Source organism: Bufo bufo, chromosome 7 (genome assembly GCF_905171765.1).
Source record: "Bufo bufo chromosome 7, aBufBuf1.1, whole genome shotgun sequence".
Lineage (NCBI taxonomy): Eukaryota > Metazoa > Chordata > Amphibia > Anura > Bufonidae > Bufo > Bufo bufo.
The window spans coordinates 84,855,608-84,872,703 of NC_053395.1; the positions used below are offsets into that span (position 1 = coordinate 84,855,608).

The 17,096-nt window shown below is 45.1% G+C and overlaps 1 protein-coding gene across 1 annotated transcript in view; it reads left to right on the forward strand.

Moving 5' to 3' along the window:
* The window catches only part of CARD11 (caspase recruitment domain family member 11), a 128,024-nt gene that overhangs the window by 77,805 nt on the left and 33,123 nt on the right, over nt 1–17,096 (forward strand). The window contains exons 9-11 of the mRNA XM_040440681.1: nt 6,596–6,760; nt 7,433–7,481; nt 8,198–8,310. Coding sequence (XP_040296615.1) covers nt 6,596–6,760; nt 7,433–7,481; nt 8,198–8,310 — 327 coding nt within the window. The remainder of the gene's footprint in view (nt 1–6,595; nt 6,761–7,432; nt 7,482–8,197; nt 8,311–17,096) is intronic.

The following is a 17,096-nucleotide window of genomic DNA, read 5'->3' on the forward strand; positions in this document are numbered from 1 at the left end:
TGGTGTTGCTGGCAGATCCACTGTTTGCGGGGTGGCAGGTGGCACTGTCACTCCAGAGGTGGATGAAGAGGCCGAGACTGCAGCAGAAGAGGAAGCAGGAGGAGCCAGAGACCTTTCTTGGTTTTTGAGGTGTCTACTCCACTGCAGCTCGTGCTTTGCACTTAGATGCCTGGTCATGCAGGTTGTGCTCAGGTTGAGAACGTTTATGCCTCGCTTCAGGCTCTGATTGCACAGCGTGCAAACCACTCGTGTCTTGTCGTCAGCACATTGTCTGAAGAGCTGCCACGCCAGGGAACTCCTTGGAGCTCCGCTTTTGCACCCTTCTCCCTCTTCTGCTGTGCTGGTGACTCTGTGCGACCACCGCCTCTTCCTCCAAACTACACAGGTCACTCACATGACCTTGATTCCATGTGGGGTCGAGGACATCATCGTCCTCCATATCATCTTCCACACAGTCTTCACCCCTGTCCTCCTTGTCGGTCTGCACACTTTCGAAAGCCCCAGCAGTTGGCACCTGTGTTTCATCATCATCCGAGATGTGCTGCGATGGTCCTCCCATGTACTCATCTTGAAAGATAAGTGGTTGGGCATCGGTGCACTCAATCTCTTCCACTTCTCGGGCAGGGCTAGGTGGAGGGCCCTGGGAAACCCTGCTAACAGAGTCATCAAAAAGCAGAAGAGACTGCTGCATGACTTTGGGCTCAGACTGCTTTGCTGATTTGCAAGAGGGTGAAGTGAAAGACTGATGGACATCGGCTGCAGGTGCCAACTCTGATCTTTCTGCAGGAGACTGGGAGGGAGACAATGTCAGCAACCCAATCTACTATTGCCTGTACTTTTTCTGGCCTCACCATTCGTAGAGCCGCATTAGGCCCGACCAAATACTGCTGAAGGTTCTGTCGCCTACTCGCACCTGAGGAAGGAGTTTCACTTGTGCGTGTAGCTGGCACAGATCGACCACCTCCTCTCCCTGCAATAGAAGCTCCACCAGCAGTACCACGACCTGGGCCACGTCCCTTAGTTGACGCTCTCCTCATATTTCTCAAATTTAGGATCTTGCCAAAAATGGGTGTTTTTTAAATAACATAATAGAACAACAGTATCTAACGCGTGTATCTCGCAATGACAGATGCAGCAAAGGCTGCAAATTAAGATTTTTGCCCAAAATGGGTGTTTATTTAATACCAGAATAGTACAGCAGTATGTAAAGGGTGTATCTCACAATGACAGATGCAGCAAAGGCTGCAAATTTATTTTTTTTGCCCTAAATGGGTGTTTTTTTAATAGCAGAATAGAACAACAGTATCTAAAGGGTGTATCTCACACGTACAGATGCAGACAAGGTCACAAATTAAGATTTTTGCCCAAAAGGGGTGTTTTTTTTCAACCAGTATAGCACAGCAGTATGTATAGGGTGTATCTCACAATGACAGATGCAGACAAGGCTGCAAAATTAAGATTTTTGCACTAAATGTGTGTTTTTTTGTACCAGAATATGACAGCAGTATAAAACGCTTGAATTTCACTCGTACAGATGCAGACAAGGCCGCAAATTAAGTATTTTGCCCAAAATGGGTGTTTATTTAATACCAGAATAGCACAGCAATATGTAAAGGGTGTATCTCACAATGACAGATGCAGCAAAGGCTGCAAAATTATGTTTTTTGCCCTAAATGGGTGTTTTTTTTAATAGCAGAATAGAACAACAGTATCTAAAGGGTGTATCTCACATGTACAGATGCAGACAAGGCTGCAAAATTAAGATTTTTGCCCTAAATGTGTGTTTTTTTAATACCAGAATATGACAGCAGTATATAACGCTTGAATTTCACACGTACAGATGCAGACAAGGCCGCAAATTAAGTACTTTGCCCAAAATGGGTGTTTTTTTAATTCCAGAATAGCACAACAGTATCTAAAGCGTGTATCTCACACTGACAGATGCAGACAAGGCCGCAAATTAAGTATTTTGCCCTAAATGGGTGTTTTTTTAAAACCCAAATTATAGCTGTATTTCTAGCTTAAATTGCACACTGACTAATGCGGCAGAGGCCCAAGATGGAGGGTATTGCCAAAAATGGGTGTTTTTTCAAAGCCAGAAAAATGTTGAAGTATTTCAAGCTTGTTTTAACAATAACAGATGCAGCAAAGGCTGCAATATTAAGTACTTTGCCCAAAATGGGTGTTTTTTGAATAACAGAATATGACAACAGTATATAACGCTTGAATTTCACACGCACAGATGCATCAAGGGCTGTAAAATTGTGTATTTTGCCCAAAAAGGGTGTTTTTTAAAACCCAGAAAATTATAGCTGTATTTCTAGCTTAAATTGCACACTAACTAATGCGGCAGAGGCCCCAGATGGAGGGTAATGCAAAAAATTGGTGTTTTTTAAAACCCAGAAAATTATTGAAGTATTTCAAGCTTGTTTTAACAATAACAGATGCAGCAAAGGCTGCAATATTAAGTACTTTGCCCAAAAAGGGTGTTTTTTTAATAACAGAATATGACAGCAGTATATAACGCTTGAATTTCACACTGACAGATGCAGACAAGGCCGTAAATTAAGTATTTTGCCCAAAATGGGTATTTTTTAAAACCCAGAAAAATAAAACTGTATTTCTAGCTTAAATTGCACACTGATTAATGCGGCAGAGGCCCAAGATGGAGGTTATTGCCAAAAATGGGTGTTTTTTAAAAGCCAGAAAATTATTGAAGTATTTCAAGCTTGTTTTTAACAATCACAGATGCAGCAAAGGCTGCACTATTATGTATTATGTTTTTTTACTAACAGAATATGACAGCAGTATATAACGCTTGAATTTCACACGCACGGGCTGTAAAATTTAGTATTTTGCCCAAAAAGGGTGTTTTTTAAAACCCAGAAAATTATAGCTGTATTTCTAGCTTAAATTGCAGATTGACTAATCCTACAAAGGCACCAGATGTAGGATATTGCAAAAATGGGTGTTTTTTTAAACTCAGATTATTATTGCAGTATTTCAAGCTTGGATTTCAATGTCACAAAAGCACATATGCAGTGCTGGTGCACTGAGCTTGCATAAAATGTCTGCCGCCGCCCACCTAACTAACAGACGGATAAAAGTAATTTTAAAGAGGTAGAGGTAAAAAGAGTGTGCACTGCACCCACACAACTAAATCTATGTAGATCGCTGAGTTCAATTGCTGCTCTGAATAAAGTTTCTTTCCTAATCTCTCCCTCACAGCAGCAGCATCTGCATGGCTGTGATGGCTTCTAAGGGCACAGAGTTAAACGCTTGTTGATTTCAAAACAAGAACTTTAACTGAAATGTTCGGGTTCGGGGTCCAAAAATCCTAAAGTTCGGTATTAACCCGAACTTTACAGTTCAGGTTCGCTCAACCCTAATTACAATTCATGGAACTACACTCAGGAGATTTACTTCAGAACTCTATCTATATCAGGCATCCTCAAACTGTGGCCCTCCAGCTGTTTTAAAACTACAACTCCCACAATGCCCTGTTATAGGCTGATACCTGTAGGCTGTTCGGGCATGCTGGGAGTTGTAGTTTTTCAGCAGCTGGAGGGCCGCAGTTTGAGGATGCCTGATCTATATACTGACTTTGCAGCACATTTATTATGTGTTTGAGACACTTTTTGCACCTCACTAGAAAAGGGAGCTTGGCCTAAAATCTTACAATGAGCACTAAAACTGCACCATAACTACAGCACAAAACAAGCCAACGTGACGTTGGTGGATAGAGCGAGACATGATGTCCCAGATGTGCTCAATTGGATTCAAGTCTGGGGAACGGGCGGGCCAGTCCATAGCATCAATGCCTTCATCTTGCAGGAACTGCTGACACACTCCAGCCACATGAGGTCTAGCATTGTCTTGCATTAGGAGGAACCCAGGGCCAACCGCACCAGCATATGGTCTCACAAGGGGTCTGAGGATCTCATCTCAGTACCTAATGGCAGTCAGGCTACCTCTGGCGAGCCCATGGAGAGCTGTGCGGCCCTCCAAAAAAATGCCACCCCACACCATTACTGACCCAATGCCAAACCGTTCATGCTGGAGGATGTTGCAGGCAGCAGAACGTTCTCCACGGCGTCTCCAGACTCTGTCACGTCTGTCACATGTGCTCAGTGTGAACCTGCTTTCATCTGTGAAGAGCACAGGGCGCCAGTGGCGAATTTGCCAATCTTGGTGTTCTCTGGCAAATGCCAAACGTCCTGCACGGTGTTGGGCTGTAAGCGCAACCCCCACCTGTGGACGTCGGGCCCTCATATCACCCTCAAGGAGTCTGTTTCTGACCGTTTGAGCAGACACATGCACATTTGTGGCTTGCTGGAGGTCATTTTGCAGGGCTCTGGCAGTGCTCCTCCTGTTCCTCCTTGCACAAAGGCGGAGGTAGTGGTCCTGCTGCTGGGTTGTTGAGTCACTATATACAAGGCAAGTATGTTGTTTTAGATGCTTTACTGAAACGTTTGAATTTCCTAGCGCTTCGTGGTAACAAATCAGTTTTTCCGAAAATGGTGGTTGCACATGTTATAAAGTGAAAGTAAGAAGTCCGGGGATGCAAGATCACCCATAATGTCGTGCAGCCAGCCAATCCGCAGATAGCCATCCCCTGTGATATCACAGCCCTATAAAACCCTCATTTCACGCCGTCTCTGCCATTGTCATGTGAGCTGGGCATAGGGACAGACGTGGCAAGCGCTCATGCGCTAGGGGCAGTGTCGCTGTAAATAATTAATAGAAGAATATTGGAGAGTGAGAGTGCAGGGAGTGTGCAGGAAGACTTATTCTGTGTCAGTTTCATTTATTCCTACATTTACTTATTCCTACATCAGCCGTAATTTAAGATATGTAATTCAATAACAATAAGATGGAAGCCTTTATTATTCCGGTGCCAGCGTGCCAACCAAAACCATCCACTCTGCACCCCTTAGGGGGGCCAGGTCTTAATGATGACCACTTGAATCTTTTGCTGGCTTTACTTTTTCCAAATCATCCTTCAAAGTTTCCATGTCCTAGAAAAGTCAGCAAGATGCAGAGAGAGAGGAGGAGCTGGATGTTACTAATGACATATTCTCATCAATATTAGATGGTGTGGAAAAGCAGGAGAGCGCTGGTATTGGAGAAGTGGGTGTGCCAGAGCTGATTAATATTCTGTGTTTACTGTCAAATAACCTGCAGGAGATTACAGGCAAGAGCAATAATATGCATATTATTCCCTCAACCCAACTAACCAAACCCCATGCCAGCAACAGCACCTGTTTAAAGGTGCCTTGCAGCCATTAACAATGAAGAAAGAATATACAGTGCGGTCTTCATTATTAAATGAAAGACAGCAGCGGGCTGTTGCCAAATCAACTTTCTCAAAACTTCGCTCATCTCTAGTTACTGCCTTATGCCTCATTCACATGTCAGTATTTTGGTCAGTGATTTTGAGCCAAAACCAGGTGCGGATCTAAACGCAGAACAGGTGCAGATCTTTCCCTTATATCTTATGTCTGTGGAGACTCTGATCCTGGTTTTGGCTCACAATCACTGATGGAAATCACTGACAAAAACACTGACGTGTGAATGAGGCTTTACTCTGGTGATGATGATGACAAAGATGAAGGATGATGTTGTTGAGTTGACTTTTAGGCCCCTTTCACACGGGCGTTGCGGGAAAAAGTTGCGGGTGCGTTGCGGGAACATGTGCAATTTTTCCGCGCGAGTGCAAAACATTGTAATGCGTTTTGCACTCGCGTGAGAAAAATCGCGCATGTTTGGTACCCAAACCTGAACTTCTTGGTTATAAGGGAAAATAATAGCATTCTGAATACAGAATGCATAGTAAAATAGCGCTGGAGGGGTTAAAAAAAGGAAAAAATAATTAAACTCACTTTAATCCACTTGCTCGCGCAGCCCGGCTTCTCTTCTGTCTCCTTCTTTGCTGATTGCAGGAAAAGGACCTGTGGTGACGTCACTCCGGTCATCACATGGTCCATCACATGATCCATCACCATGGTAAAAGATCATGTGACGGACCATGTGATGACCGGAGTGACGTCACCACAGGTCCTTTTCCTGCAATCAGCAAAGAAGGAGACAGAAGAGAAGCCGGGCTGCGCGAGCAAGTGGATTAAGGCGAGTTTAATTTTTATTTTATTTTTTTAACTCCTCCAGCCCTATTTTACTATGCATTCTGTATTCAGAATGCTATTATTTTCCCTTATAACCATGTTATAAGGGAAAATAATAATGATCGGGTCCCCATCCCGATCGTCTCCTAGCAACCGTGCATGAAAATCGCACCACATCCGCACTTGCTTGCGGATGCTTGCGATTTTCACGCAACCCCATTCATTTCTATGGGGCCTGCGTTACGTGAAAAACGCACAAAGAGGAGCATGCTGCGATTTTCACGCAACGCACAAGTGATGCGTGAAAATCACCGCTCGTGAATGGGTCGGGATTCAGTGTGGGTGCAATGCGTTCAACTCACGCATCGCCTCCGTGCGGAATACTCGCCTGTGTGAAAGGGGCCTTAGTCATACCACAGGTCTTTTTCCTAAATGTATTTCTTTGAATTTGCCACTGTAATTTTCTCTCACAGAGTTTGCCAAGAAATCTACACATCATCATGCCCCCGAGCTCAAAGACAAATGGTCAGGATGCTGACCAGGACTCGTCAGATTCCATGGGATCTCCAGATGATAAATACTTCTTCAATGACGAATTAAAGAAAAAGAGAAGAATGAATATAAAGGGAATTCCACAAGTGTGTTGCATTCAAAGCAAATATATTCTTGTAGAAACTTAATTGAAATGATACATCTATACGCATATAGAGAGCAAGGAACTGGCAGGAGAGTTATCCTTTCCTGTATGAAGGGCACTTCTGTTTTTTCTCTGGTATCATCTGGTATTAGTACTCTCTGGCTATGCTGAAACACATAGGAATGTATGTAACTTTAACACATTTTATACGCTATAGACAGTGTCTACATCTGCACTAGATTCATTGGATAGCTGGTGGTCTGTCATCAGGGACATGGTCTGATTGTATAGTGATATAAACAGTGAGTGAGGCCAGTTCAGTGAGCACTAAATGTTGAATAGGACTTCACAGGACAAGATGTTACTTTCAGTTTTACAGAAGGATTACAGTAAGGTTTTCAGGTTATAATGACCATTGATGGACCTTGTATGTATAGCTGATGGTTATGTTGGATCTCTTCAGAATGCTAATGTTTAATAGAGCAGTTTGTTCCACTTACCAAACAGTAAATGTATATGTCATGAATTGTAGTTGTATGATAATACCTTAGTGGCTGAGTAGATTGCAAATGCAAGCTATCGAGACATCTTCGGGCACAGATGGCTAACACTATACAACACTCTACCAATGTCTACTTAATTTTACTAATGTCTGTCTCATTTTGTTTCACAGATCTTGAGAGCAAAGTCTCCAAATTCCAATAAGCAGAATGAATTTCAAGGTTAGACACGTATTCTGAACATGTGATTCTTGAGACCTATATTTGTTCTCCTGATAATTGTTGATTGCCAGTCATAGGACTTTCTGTTCTTTATAGACACCCTTAAAGGGGTTAGTGTAGAAAAGCCACTTATTAGAGAACTCAAATTTAATAGAACAGGACCCCAAGTTCACTGCCTGGGACAGGGTGAGGGCAGTAAAGGAAAGCCTAGCTATGTCTCTGGATAAAGTTGCCCTCTTTTTTAAATGAGGTTTTCAAAGATAGTAAAAAGAATTGCGAGAGAATGGTATAAAATAAGAAAAGAATATTCACCTTTTGAATCCACTGCTCCAATGCTATCACTCTTGTGGTCTCCATAGGTCTTTATTTACGTTGCTGCAGCAATGACATGCCCATTTACCTATGTGTACAGCATAAGAGCCCTGAGGCCAGTGACTGGCTGCAGAAGTCACATTGGTAGGTGGGCTTGCCATTTCTTAAGCTACTGTAAGTAAACAAAGACTGGCGGGCTCACAGGTGAATATTGGTTCTTTTGTTATTTTGTGCTATTTTTTCCCTCTGACCAATTTTTTTTACAATCTTGTAAAACACATTTAACTTTTTCTCCCTCATTTCACTATTTGCATTTTATATTGACTGGCTTCTGTAATGCATCTTTGTTTTATATAATACAATGCTTTTTACCAACCTGAATACATTTTCCTCATATTGTACAGTTGCTGAGGATCCTGAAAACCGGACAGACTACAAGAACGGGCAGACGGATACAGCATTCCGTAGATCTGGGTCATACAACAACATGCCCATCAGTACTTCTGATATTCCCAAGGTATTGCCACAGAATTTTGGATTATACAATACTTTATTTAGCTTCTTGTGAAAACCTTTTTGCAAAGTTTAAAAAATACTGCAGAGTAAAAATGGCAGTGGGTTTCATGGCCAAAAGAAACCAACTGCAACTTATACTTGTAAAATTGCATTTAGGTTGCTATACTTTCACTGTTTTTTCATATGTGGCCACAGTTCTATGTATGTCTCTCTTGGTATGATCACCTCACCAACCATACACTTACTGATGGTGGGGGAGAGCAGCCCTCACTCATTTTAACTTACTGAGTGCTGCCCTCCCCTATCACTGTCTGCCATACACTGGTGCCCCATATATTGTTCACCCCCACAATAATAACAATCAGAGCTCACCCCCATGCACCATTCACATCCAGATCTCACCCCCACACACACAGTAATAACATTCATACACCCCATCCCCACCACACCCAACAAAGTAGTCAGCTTCTTCTTTATCCTCCCAGCAATCATTTTCCAGCTCACAAATCCCTCAAAGTAGTGAGAAAGCTGGTTTCCCATCATAACCATCCCCTAATCACCACAGCAATCATATTCAGGCTCACCATCCTCCCGCCACCCCCTTCCTCCAAAGAATCACATGCAGGCTCACCATCTCCTCCACCTCCCTAAATATTGCTCCATATCATCCCCTGCAAGATCACCATCCCCCCCCAAAGTAGTCAGAAAGTTGGCTCCTCATCATCCCCCTAGCAATTACATGCAGGGTTACCATCCTCTCTCCAACCACAAACAAGTCAAAGTGCTCATTCTCCCATTTTCCCATGGCCACCATCCTGCCACCAACCCCCAAACTTGTCACAAGGCTCATTGCCCCATTTCACCATTCTCATCCCACCCGTAAACTGGTCACAGTGCTCATTCCCCCATTCCTCCGTGTTCGCCATCATCCCCCCTACCCCAAACTGGTCACAGTGCTCGTTCCCCCATTCCTCCAAATTCACCATCCTCCCTCCCAACCTCAAAGTAGTCACAGAGCTTGTTCCCCTATCTCCTCAAACTCACCAGGTTCTCCTCAGCCCCATTCCATTCAGACATCTTCTGTAGCAGTCCTGAGGAGGAGCATTGCAGCAGCGAGGTAGAAGGCAAGCAGCAGCGTAGCAGAGTCACACACTCTGCTGTCGCTCCTCTTTGTTGGCTGGGGCGGGAAGTGTGCGGGGCCGGCCTTTCAGACGTGTCATGTGCGATGCATCTGAAGGTCTTTGCGATTAAAAGGTACTGCACAGTGGCAAAGCAAGTTAGAAATGGTGACAAGACTAAAAAGCCTTGCTGCCAATTGGCGACAGGTGGTGTGCCAACAGAATGCGGCCTGCGTGCCACCTCTGACATGTGCCGCAGGTTGCCGAACCCCGTTCTAAATAATATATATATATTATATTTAGAATATTAATGTTCTGTGAAGACACATTTCAATTCGCCTTTACTTTTAGATGTTTAGATACAGATAGTTCTTCCAGTATTTTCTCCTGTTTTCACTAATGCATAATGAATATTTACCAGGCATTATGTATGCGCCTAGGTGCTTTGGCAGAGATTCTGCTGAATCTGACAGTACCCTGTGTAGGTAAATACAAATCTCTCAAATATACAGTGCTCTGTGAAAGTATTCAACCCCTTGGTTTTTTCCTGTTTTGTTCCATAAGAGCCTGGAATTAAAATGGATTTGAATGTTGATTTTAAGTAATAGTCCATATTGTTACAGTGGAATGAAAAAATGCCTTTTTTTAAAATAAATAAAAACTGAAAAGTTGCATTCACCCCTTTGCTATGAAACTCCTGAATAAGGTCTGGTCCAACCAATTAAGTTCAGTCACATAATTTGTTTAATAAGATCACCCTGTATACAAAGTGTCATATGATGTGAGTATATGTACACCTGAGTCTCTAAGCAAGCAACAAGACGACCAAGGAGCTCTCCAACAGTTCTGAGACAACATTATGGCAAAATATAGATAAGGGATGCGTTATAAAAATATCTCAGACTCTGAACATCCCACGGAGCACCATTAAATCCATGATTAAAAAATGGAAAGAATATGGTAAAGTACAAACCCGACAAGACAAGGCCATCCACCAAAATTCACCTACTGGGCAGGAGGGCATTAATCAGAGATTGAGCAAAGATACTAGCAGGAGTAAAAATGTTCCACAGCATAGATGGAAAGTATCTGTCCATAGGACCACTATAAGCTGGAATAGTGGCCAGAAGAAAATGAATTTAGAAAAATACATAAGAAAACAGGTTTGGAACAGCATGTGGCAGACTCCCCAAGCACATGGAAGAAGGTTCTCTAGTCAGATGAAACTAAAATTGAACTTTTGGGTAATCATGGGAAACTTTATATGTGGTGTAACTCAAACATTTCCCATTACTCTAATAGCACCATTTCCAGATCATCATGCTGATAGTAGTAGCATGATGCTGTGGGGATGTTTTTCATTGGCAGAAACTGGAAAACTGGTCAGCATTAAAAAAAAAGATGGCTGGCAATTAGAGAAGAGTGAATTTCTAAAAAAATTCCAAAAAGATTTGATTCAATTTTTTTTGCGGTGAATCGCATTAAAAAAAACTGCTATTTCCTGGCTGCAGAGAGCCTGTATAGTGGTGTAGAACACTGTGCCTTGAAGTAACAAGCATAGGTAGTCTGCTGTGGTAGTGAAATAATACTGTGAGTCAGTATGACACGCACATGACAGGTGTCACTCTTAGAACCACTGCACACTTCACTTATTTGGGCAGTTACGGGGCCAAAACTGACCAAATAACTCAAGTGTCAACTCAGCCTTACAGGTCGATGTTAGCGCCAGATATAAGGAACCGTGCAGAGGCCCAAGATCCTACTGTAGCGTGAAAAAGCGCACTCCTTTTACACCGACATAGATGTCTACAGAACCTGTTCTATGAAACGCTTATACAAGTAGAGGCCTCCTGACAGAGTGGAGAGGGTTTCAGCAGTAAGTTTGTGTTGACGTGACTGATTATTTTGCCCTTCACCTAATCCGTCAGAACAATAACCCCACAAAAAACAGATCCTGTCTGTTGAGCATCCGCCTTCACTCGGTCAGTAATCCATCAGTATTGCTAAAGCCAAAAAAACAGGAGTGGATCCAAAACAGAGATAACATGTGAATAGATATATTTGCATGTCTTCTGTGTTTTGTACCCACTCCTGCTTTTGGCTACCAAATCATAAGCCAATTCTGATGGGAACATACAGGCCCTACAGCTGCTACACAGACAGGATCCGTTGTGCGACTCATTTTTCATTCCTTCTGACAGATAAGAAAGGTCAAATAAATGATAATGTCAACCAGGCCAAAAAGGCAAAATAGTGGCCCAGTCATAGAGTTGGGAGGGTGGGAGAACAGCTTGAGAAGTCCACAGAGTGGCCCAATGACATAGTGTTGAGGTAGCATCAGCACGAGGAGACCACAGAGTGGCCCAGTGACATAGCGGGGAGGTGGCAGCAGCATGAGGAAGCCACAGAGTGGCTCAGTCACATAGTGTTGAGTTAGCAGCAGCATGAGGAGGCCACAGACTGGCAAGGTGACATAGTGTGGAGGTGGCAGCAGAATAAGGAGACCACAGAGTGGCACAATGACAGAGTGTGGAGGTGGCAGCAGCAGCAGCATGAGGAGACCACAGAGTGGCACAATGACATAGTGTTGAGTTAGCAGCAGCATGAGGAGGCCACAGACTGGCAAGGTGACATAGTGTGGAGGTGGCAGCAGCAGCATGAGGAGACCACAGAGTGGCACAATGACATAGTGTGGAGGTGGCAGAAGCAGCATGAGGAGACAACAGAGTGGCACAATGACATAGTGTGGAGGTAGTAGCAGCAGCATAAGGAGACCATAGAGTGGCCCAGAGACAGAGTTGTGAGTTGGCAGCAGCATGAGTAGACCACAGAGTGGTACAATGACATAGTGTGGAGGTGGCAACAGCAGCATGAGGAGACCTGAGTGGTGAGGTGGCAGCAGCATCAAGAGACCACAGAGTGACCCGGTGACAAAGTGGGGAGGTGTGTGTAAGAAGGAGCACTTGGCATCAGATGTGTGGCATTAGGCGTGTGGCAGCATCAGAATAGTAGCTTGAGGCAGGAAGCCAGAAGAAACTGATCTATTTTGTCAAGGTTTGGGTGAGGCAGCATGGATGATCTAATCTGATGCATCAGGCATTGGTGGGTGGAAATCCTGGCTGATCCAGGCCTGATCATCTTGACAAAGGTCAGTCTCTCCATATTTTGGGTGGACAGGCGAGTTTTCCTTGGGGTAACTATGGCCCCCGTTACCATAAACACCCGCTCTGATGCCACACTACTGGCCGCGCAGGACAGCTTTTCCAGAGCAAATTCGGCCAGTTGCGGCCACAAATCCAGTTTGGTTGCCCAGTAGTCCAGTGGATCTTCAATGTGGGGTGGTATAGTGCTGTCCAAGTATGCCACCACCTGCTGGTTCAGGTTCTGCTCCAGGTCTATCTGCTGCTGCTGGTGAGTAGTTTCTTCACTAGGCAGGTTAAGAAAGCTGCTCATCATCGACTCTAGACTTAAGCTGCTGCAGATGGAGCTGATACTGCTCCTACCTCCCCCCCACCCTGCCACAGCAGACATGGCAGCTGAATGAGAGCACAGAGGGCCCCCACGGTCAGACCTGCGAGAGGATGGACGATTGTGCAAATAGGCAGCGGCCATCTGACTACATAGGATGTCTCTATAGTAGTTCAGCTTGTCCTCCCTTTGAGCAGGTGTAAAAAAGGCCCCCATTTTGGACCGGTAGCGAGGGTCCAATAAGGTAGAGAGCCAGAAGGCATCCCTCCGCCGAATGGTGACCATTCGGCTGCCACTACCCAAGCATGTGAGCATGCATCGGGCCATTTGCGTAAGTGACTCAGAGGGACTCCATGCCTCTATCTCCACTGCATACTGCCACGGTGTGCCTGGGTCATCTGTCTCGTCTTCCTCATCTCCCTCTTGCTCCTCTGGCTGCTCCTGCTCCTCCTCTCCTGTCACCTGTGTAGAAAAACCACCCAATTCCCTACACATTGCTTGTGCTCCAATGTCCTCTTCCTCCTTCAGTTCAGCCCCCACATGACTCATGTAGCCGTGAGATGTAGGTGCCACGTCTCCAGTCCCCTGACCAGCCATATTTACCAGCATCTGTTCCAAGATATGAAGCAGTGGAATGACGTTATTCATCCCGTAGTTCTGGCGACTGACAAATAACAAGGCCTCTTCAAAGGGCCTGAGCAAACAGCAGGTGTCACGCATGAGCTGCCACTGGCTGACATTGAAGTTACATAGGGGAGTACTCCTGTCCGCTTGGATCATCAGGAAATCGTTTATGGCCTTTCTCTGTTCGTATAGTCGGTCCAACATATGGAGGGTAAAATTACAACGGGTGGAAACGTTGCATATTAGGCTATGTTGGGGGTGCCGTTCTGCTGCTGCAGCTCAAAGTTTCCTGGCCATTTCTAGGATGTCTTGCAGATGGGTGGAAAACTTTAGAAAACGCTTGACAACCAGATTAAACATGTGTGCCATGCATGGCGCATGGCTCATCCCTCCTTGACGCAGCGCCGACACCATGTTCTTACCGTTGTCGGTCACCATGGTTCCGATTTTAAGTTGTCGCAGAGAAAGCCAGGATTGGATTTCTTGATGAAGTACGCGGAGCAGTTCCTCCCCTGTGTGACTCTACTTTCCCTGGCAAACGAGGTGCAGAACAGCATGAACACTGCCGTGCCCTGCACATGTGGTATACTGGTGGGGAACTGTGAATTGTCCCTGCAGCGGAGGCTGAGGACACGGGGGAGGATGAGGAGGGAGAGGCAGACATTGTCGCAGGACCAACGGCGTGAGAAGGTGGAGGCGTAAGCGGTGTAGCTGGCCAGCTAAGACCTTTCCTAGGTTGCTAATATAGCTTATATGTTTATATAGCTAAACCTGCCAATAACCTTAATACAGTTCCTATGTTTGTGTGTTAAAAACAAAAGCAGTTATTTACAATGACTTCTTGTTTGGATGTCATAAAACTGTTATATATTGTGTTCACAGAAGCAGAAAGGATAATATTCCTTTAAGATTCATTATATAATGTCAGGTAAGCTCAATGACACAGCAGAAACGACAGAAAGCATAGAGTTAAACTGTTGTTGCTGGGGAGGAGTCTAGACCAATCACAGCCAGCCTCACACACAGCAAGAGTTTTTACCAATCACAGCCAGCCTCACACACAGCCTGTGTGGGAAATTCCCCTAGCTGGAATCATTACACCAGAGGAGATAAGCTGAACAGACATTCACTCCAGATCATACTCAACCAATCTGCAAATAGTTACTGCTAACTGCATACTGCAAATTGAGACCAAATTCAGCAAGTAGAACTATTAGTTAGACCTCAGATATACCTCTCAGAGAGATCATAAAGTGCTTAAATAACTTAAAGTGAGAGTACAGATACTGGGGCGAGAAATATATCCACCATTTTATGTTGAATGACAAGATTGAACAGTTGAACCACCATCTTATGCATACCACCATTTTGTCATATCTTTTCAATACGTGTTATGTACATGGACTATCTGCTGCGGAGGCGGCAGTGCTATATATGAAGAAAAGTTTAAGTTAATAAAGAAGTTATTTCAAGCATTTGGTGTGCTCTTTAAACCTACTGTTTCCATAGAACGGCGCTAGAGGAATTACAGAGTAATAGACAGTCTGGTTAGACTAAAAAAGTCAGAGATCTCAGAATTATTCTAATGCCCCAGGGCAAAAGACACTTCATAATGCTGCACCTGCCACAAGCGGCGTCACCTGGCCAAGTTGCTGGTTTGGCTGGGCAGGAACACATTTACCCAATGGGCCGTATATTGTCCTTGACCGTAGTTACAGCTCCACACGTCGGCACTGCCGTGCACTTTGGTAGACACCAACAGGCTCAAGGACTGGCCCACCTTCTGTTCTACATATTTGTGCAGGGCTGGTACTGCCTTTTTGGCAAAGAAATGACGGCTTAGGACTCTCCACTTCGGCTCGGCACAAGCCATCAGTTCTCTGAAAGGTGCAGAGTCCACCACTTGGAAAGGGAGGGACTGCAGCACCAGCAACTTGGACATCAGCGCGTTCAGCTTCTGCACAGTTGGATGAGCGCACGCATACTGTTGTCTCTTGGAAATCGCTTTAGTGATCAATTGCTGATGGAATGACTGACAAGGAGTAGGAGGGCAAGGAGCAGGAGCATCAGGACCGGTAGATAATGGGAAGGACAGACAGCTCCCTTCGGCTGAGGTGGTGGAGCCTTAACTGCCTGAAATCGGGTGCGTGCCACTGGGTGATGCAGCGGTTGCTGTGGCAGGCTGGACCACCACATTGGAGCCATGGTTCTCCCAGGCCACTTTATGGTGTCGCTGCATATGTTGACGCAGGGCCATGGTGCCAACATTGGCACCCTGGCCATGCTTCACCTTCTGCCCATAGATTCGGCAAATGGCCATGTTCACCTCCTCTGGCGTAATAACGAAAAACTGACACACCGCAGAGTAGGTGATTTTACCCCCAACACTGACTGACTGCTAAGGCCGCTGCCTCCGTGAACCCCTGCACCTCTACTTTCTGGGAAGGTAGGCTCCTGCGGAGTGGGTGGTCTATCCCGGGAACTTTGGCTCCCGACCTCCCACTGCTGCCACCCTGCTGACTCCCGCCAACGCTACCGACTTGCTGGCTCCACCGGGTGCCACCCTCTTCTCCCAAAGATGATGAAGCCCCTTTGTCACCCAGCTCCCAATTGCGATTTGGCTACATCAGCATCGAGTACTGTCTGCACTTCAGTGATGTCCTCCTCAACGGCCTCTGAGCCAGGAGCCTGACCACTCGCAACAAAAGCTCTTACGCCACTCTCCTCATCACTACTTGCCTGCCTACTGGAGGAAGCACAGATCTTGGCTGGGCAGTAGCTGCTGACTGTCCTCTAGTAGCTCGTCCTCGCTGTAGAGTGGAGCAGAGCCCACAGCATATAATACTTCTCTGGCTGAGGGAACAGAAAAGGACAGAGGCAGGTTGAGGACATGTGAGGGCACAGGGCCTGCTCCCGGGCCATGCCAACTAAGAGTTGTGTCTGATGAACCTGCCGACTCTTGGATGGGGGTGTCTGATGTCACTTGGGATGAAGTGGATGACGGAGTCAACTATTCAAGAACCAATGGGTTGCTGGTCAAGACACGACTGCTAGATGACACCGGGAGCTCAGGCCTCTCATTGTGACCCCTGCTGCCATGCCCCCTTACTCTGCTGCGACCTGTGGCTGTGCTAGAAACATTTAGGCCTCTGCCCCTCCCCTGTGCAGGGCCTGTCACTTCTCTGACATACTGTTAGATCAAATAAATAAATAAATAAAAAGGAAATTAATACACCTCAAAAAAGGCTGCAATTTTCTCAATTCACCACACAACGGCTAATAAGCCCTTTTTTTTCCACTAATACACCACAAAAAAGGATTTAGAACATACAACTGCACCGCTGAACGCCAAATAAGCCCTTATTTATTTCCACTTATACACGCCAAAAAAGGCTTTAGAACATATAACTGCACCGCTGAACGGCAAATAAGCCCTTATTTTTTTCCACCTCTACATGCCAAAAAAGGCTTTAGAACATTTAACTGCACCGCTGAACTGCAAATAAGCCCTTATTTTTTTCCACTAATACACACCAAAAAAGGCTTTAGAACATATAACTGCACGGTTGAACGCCAA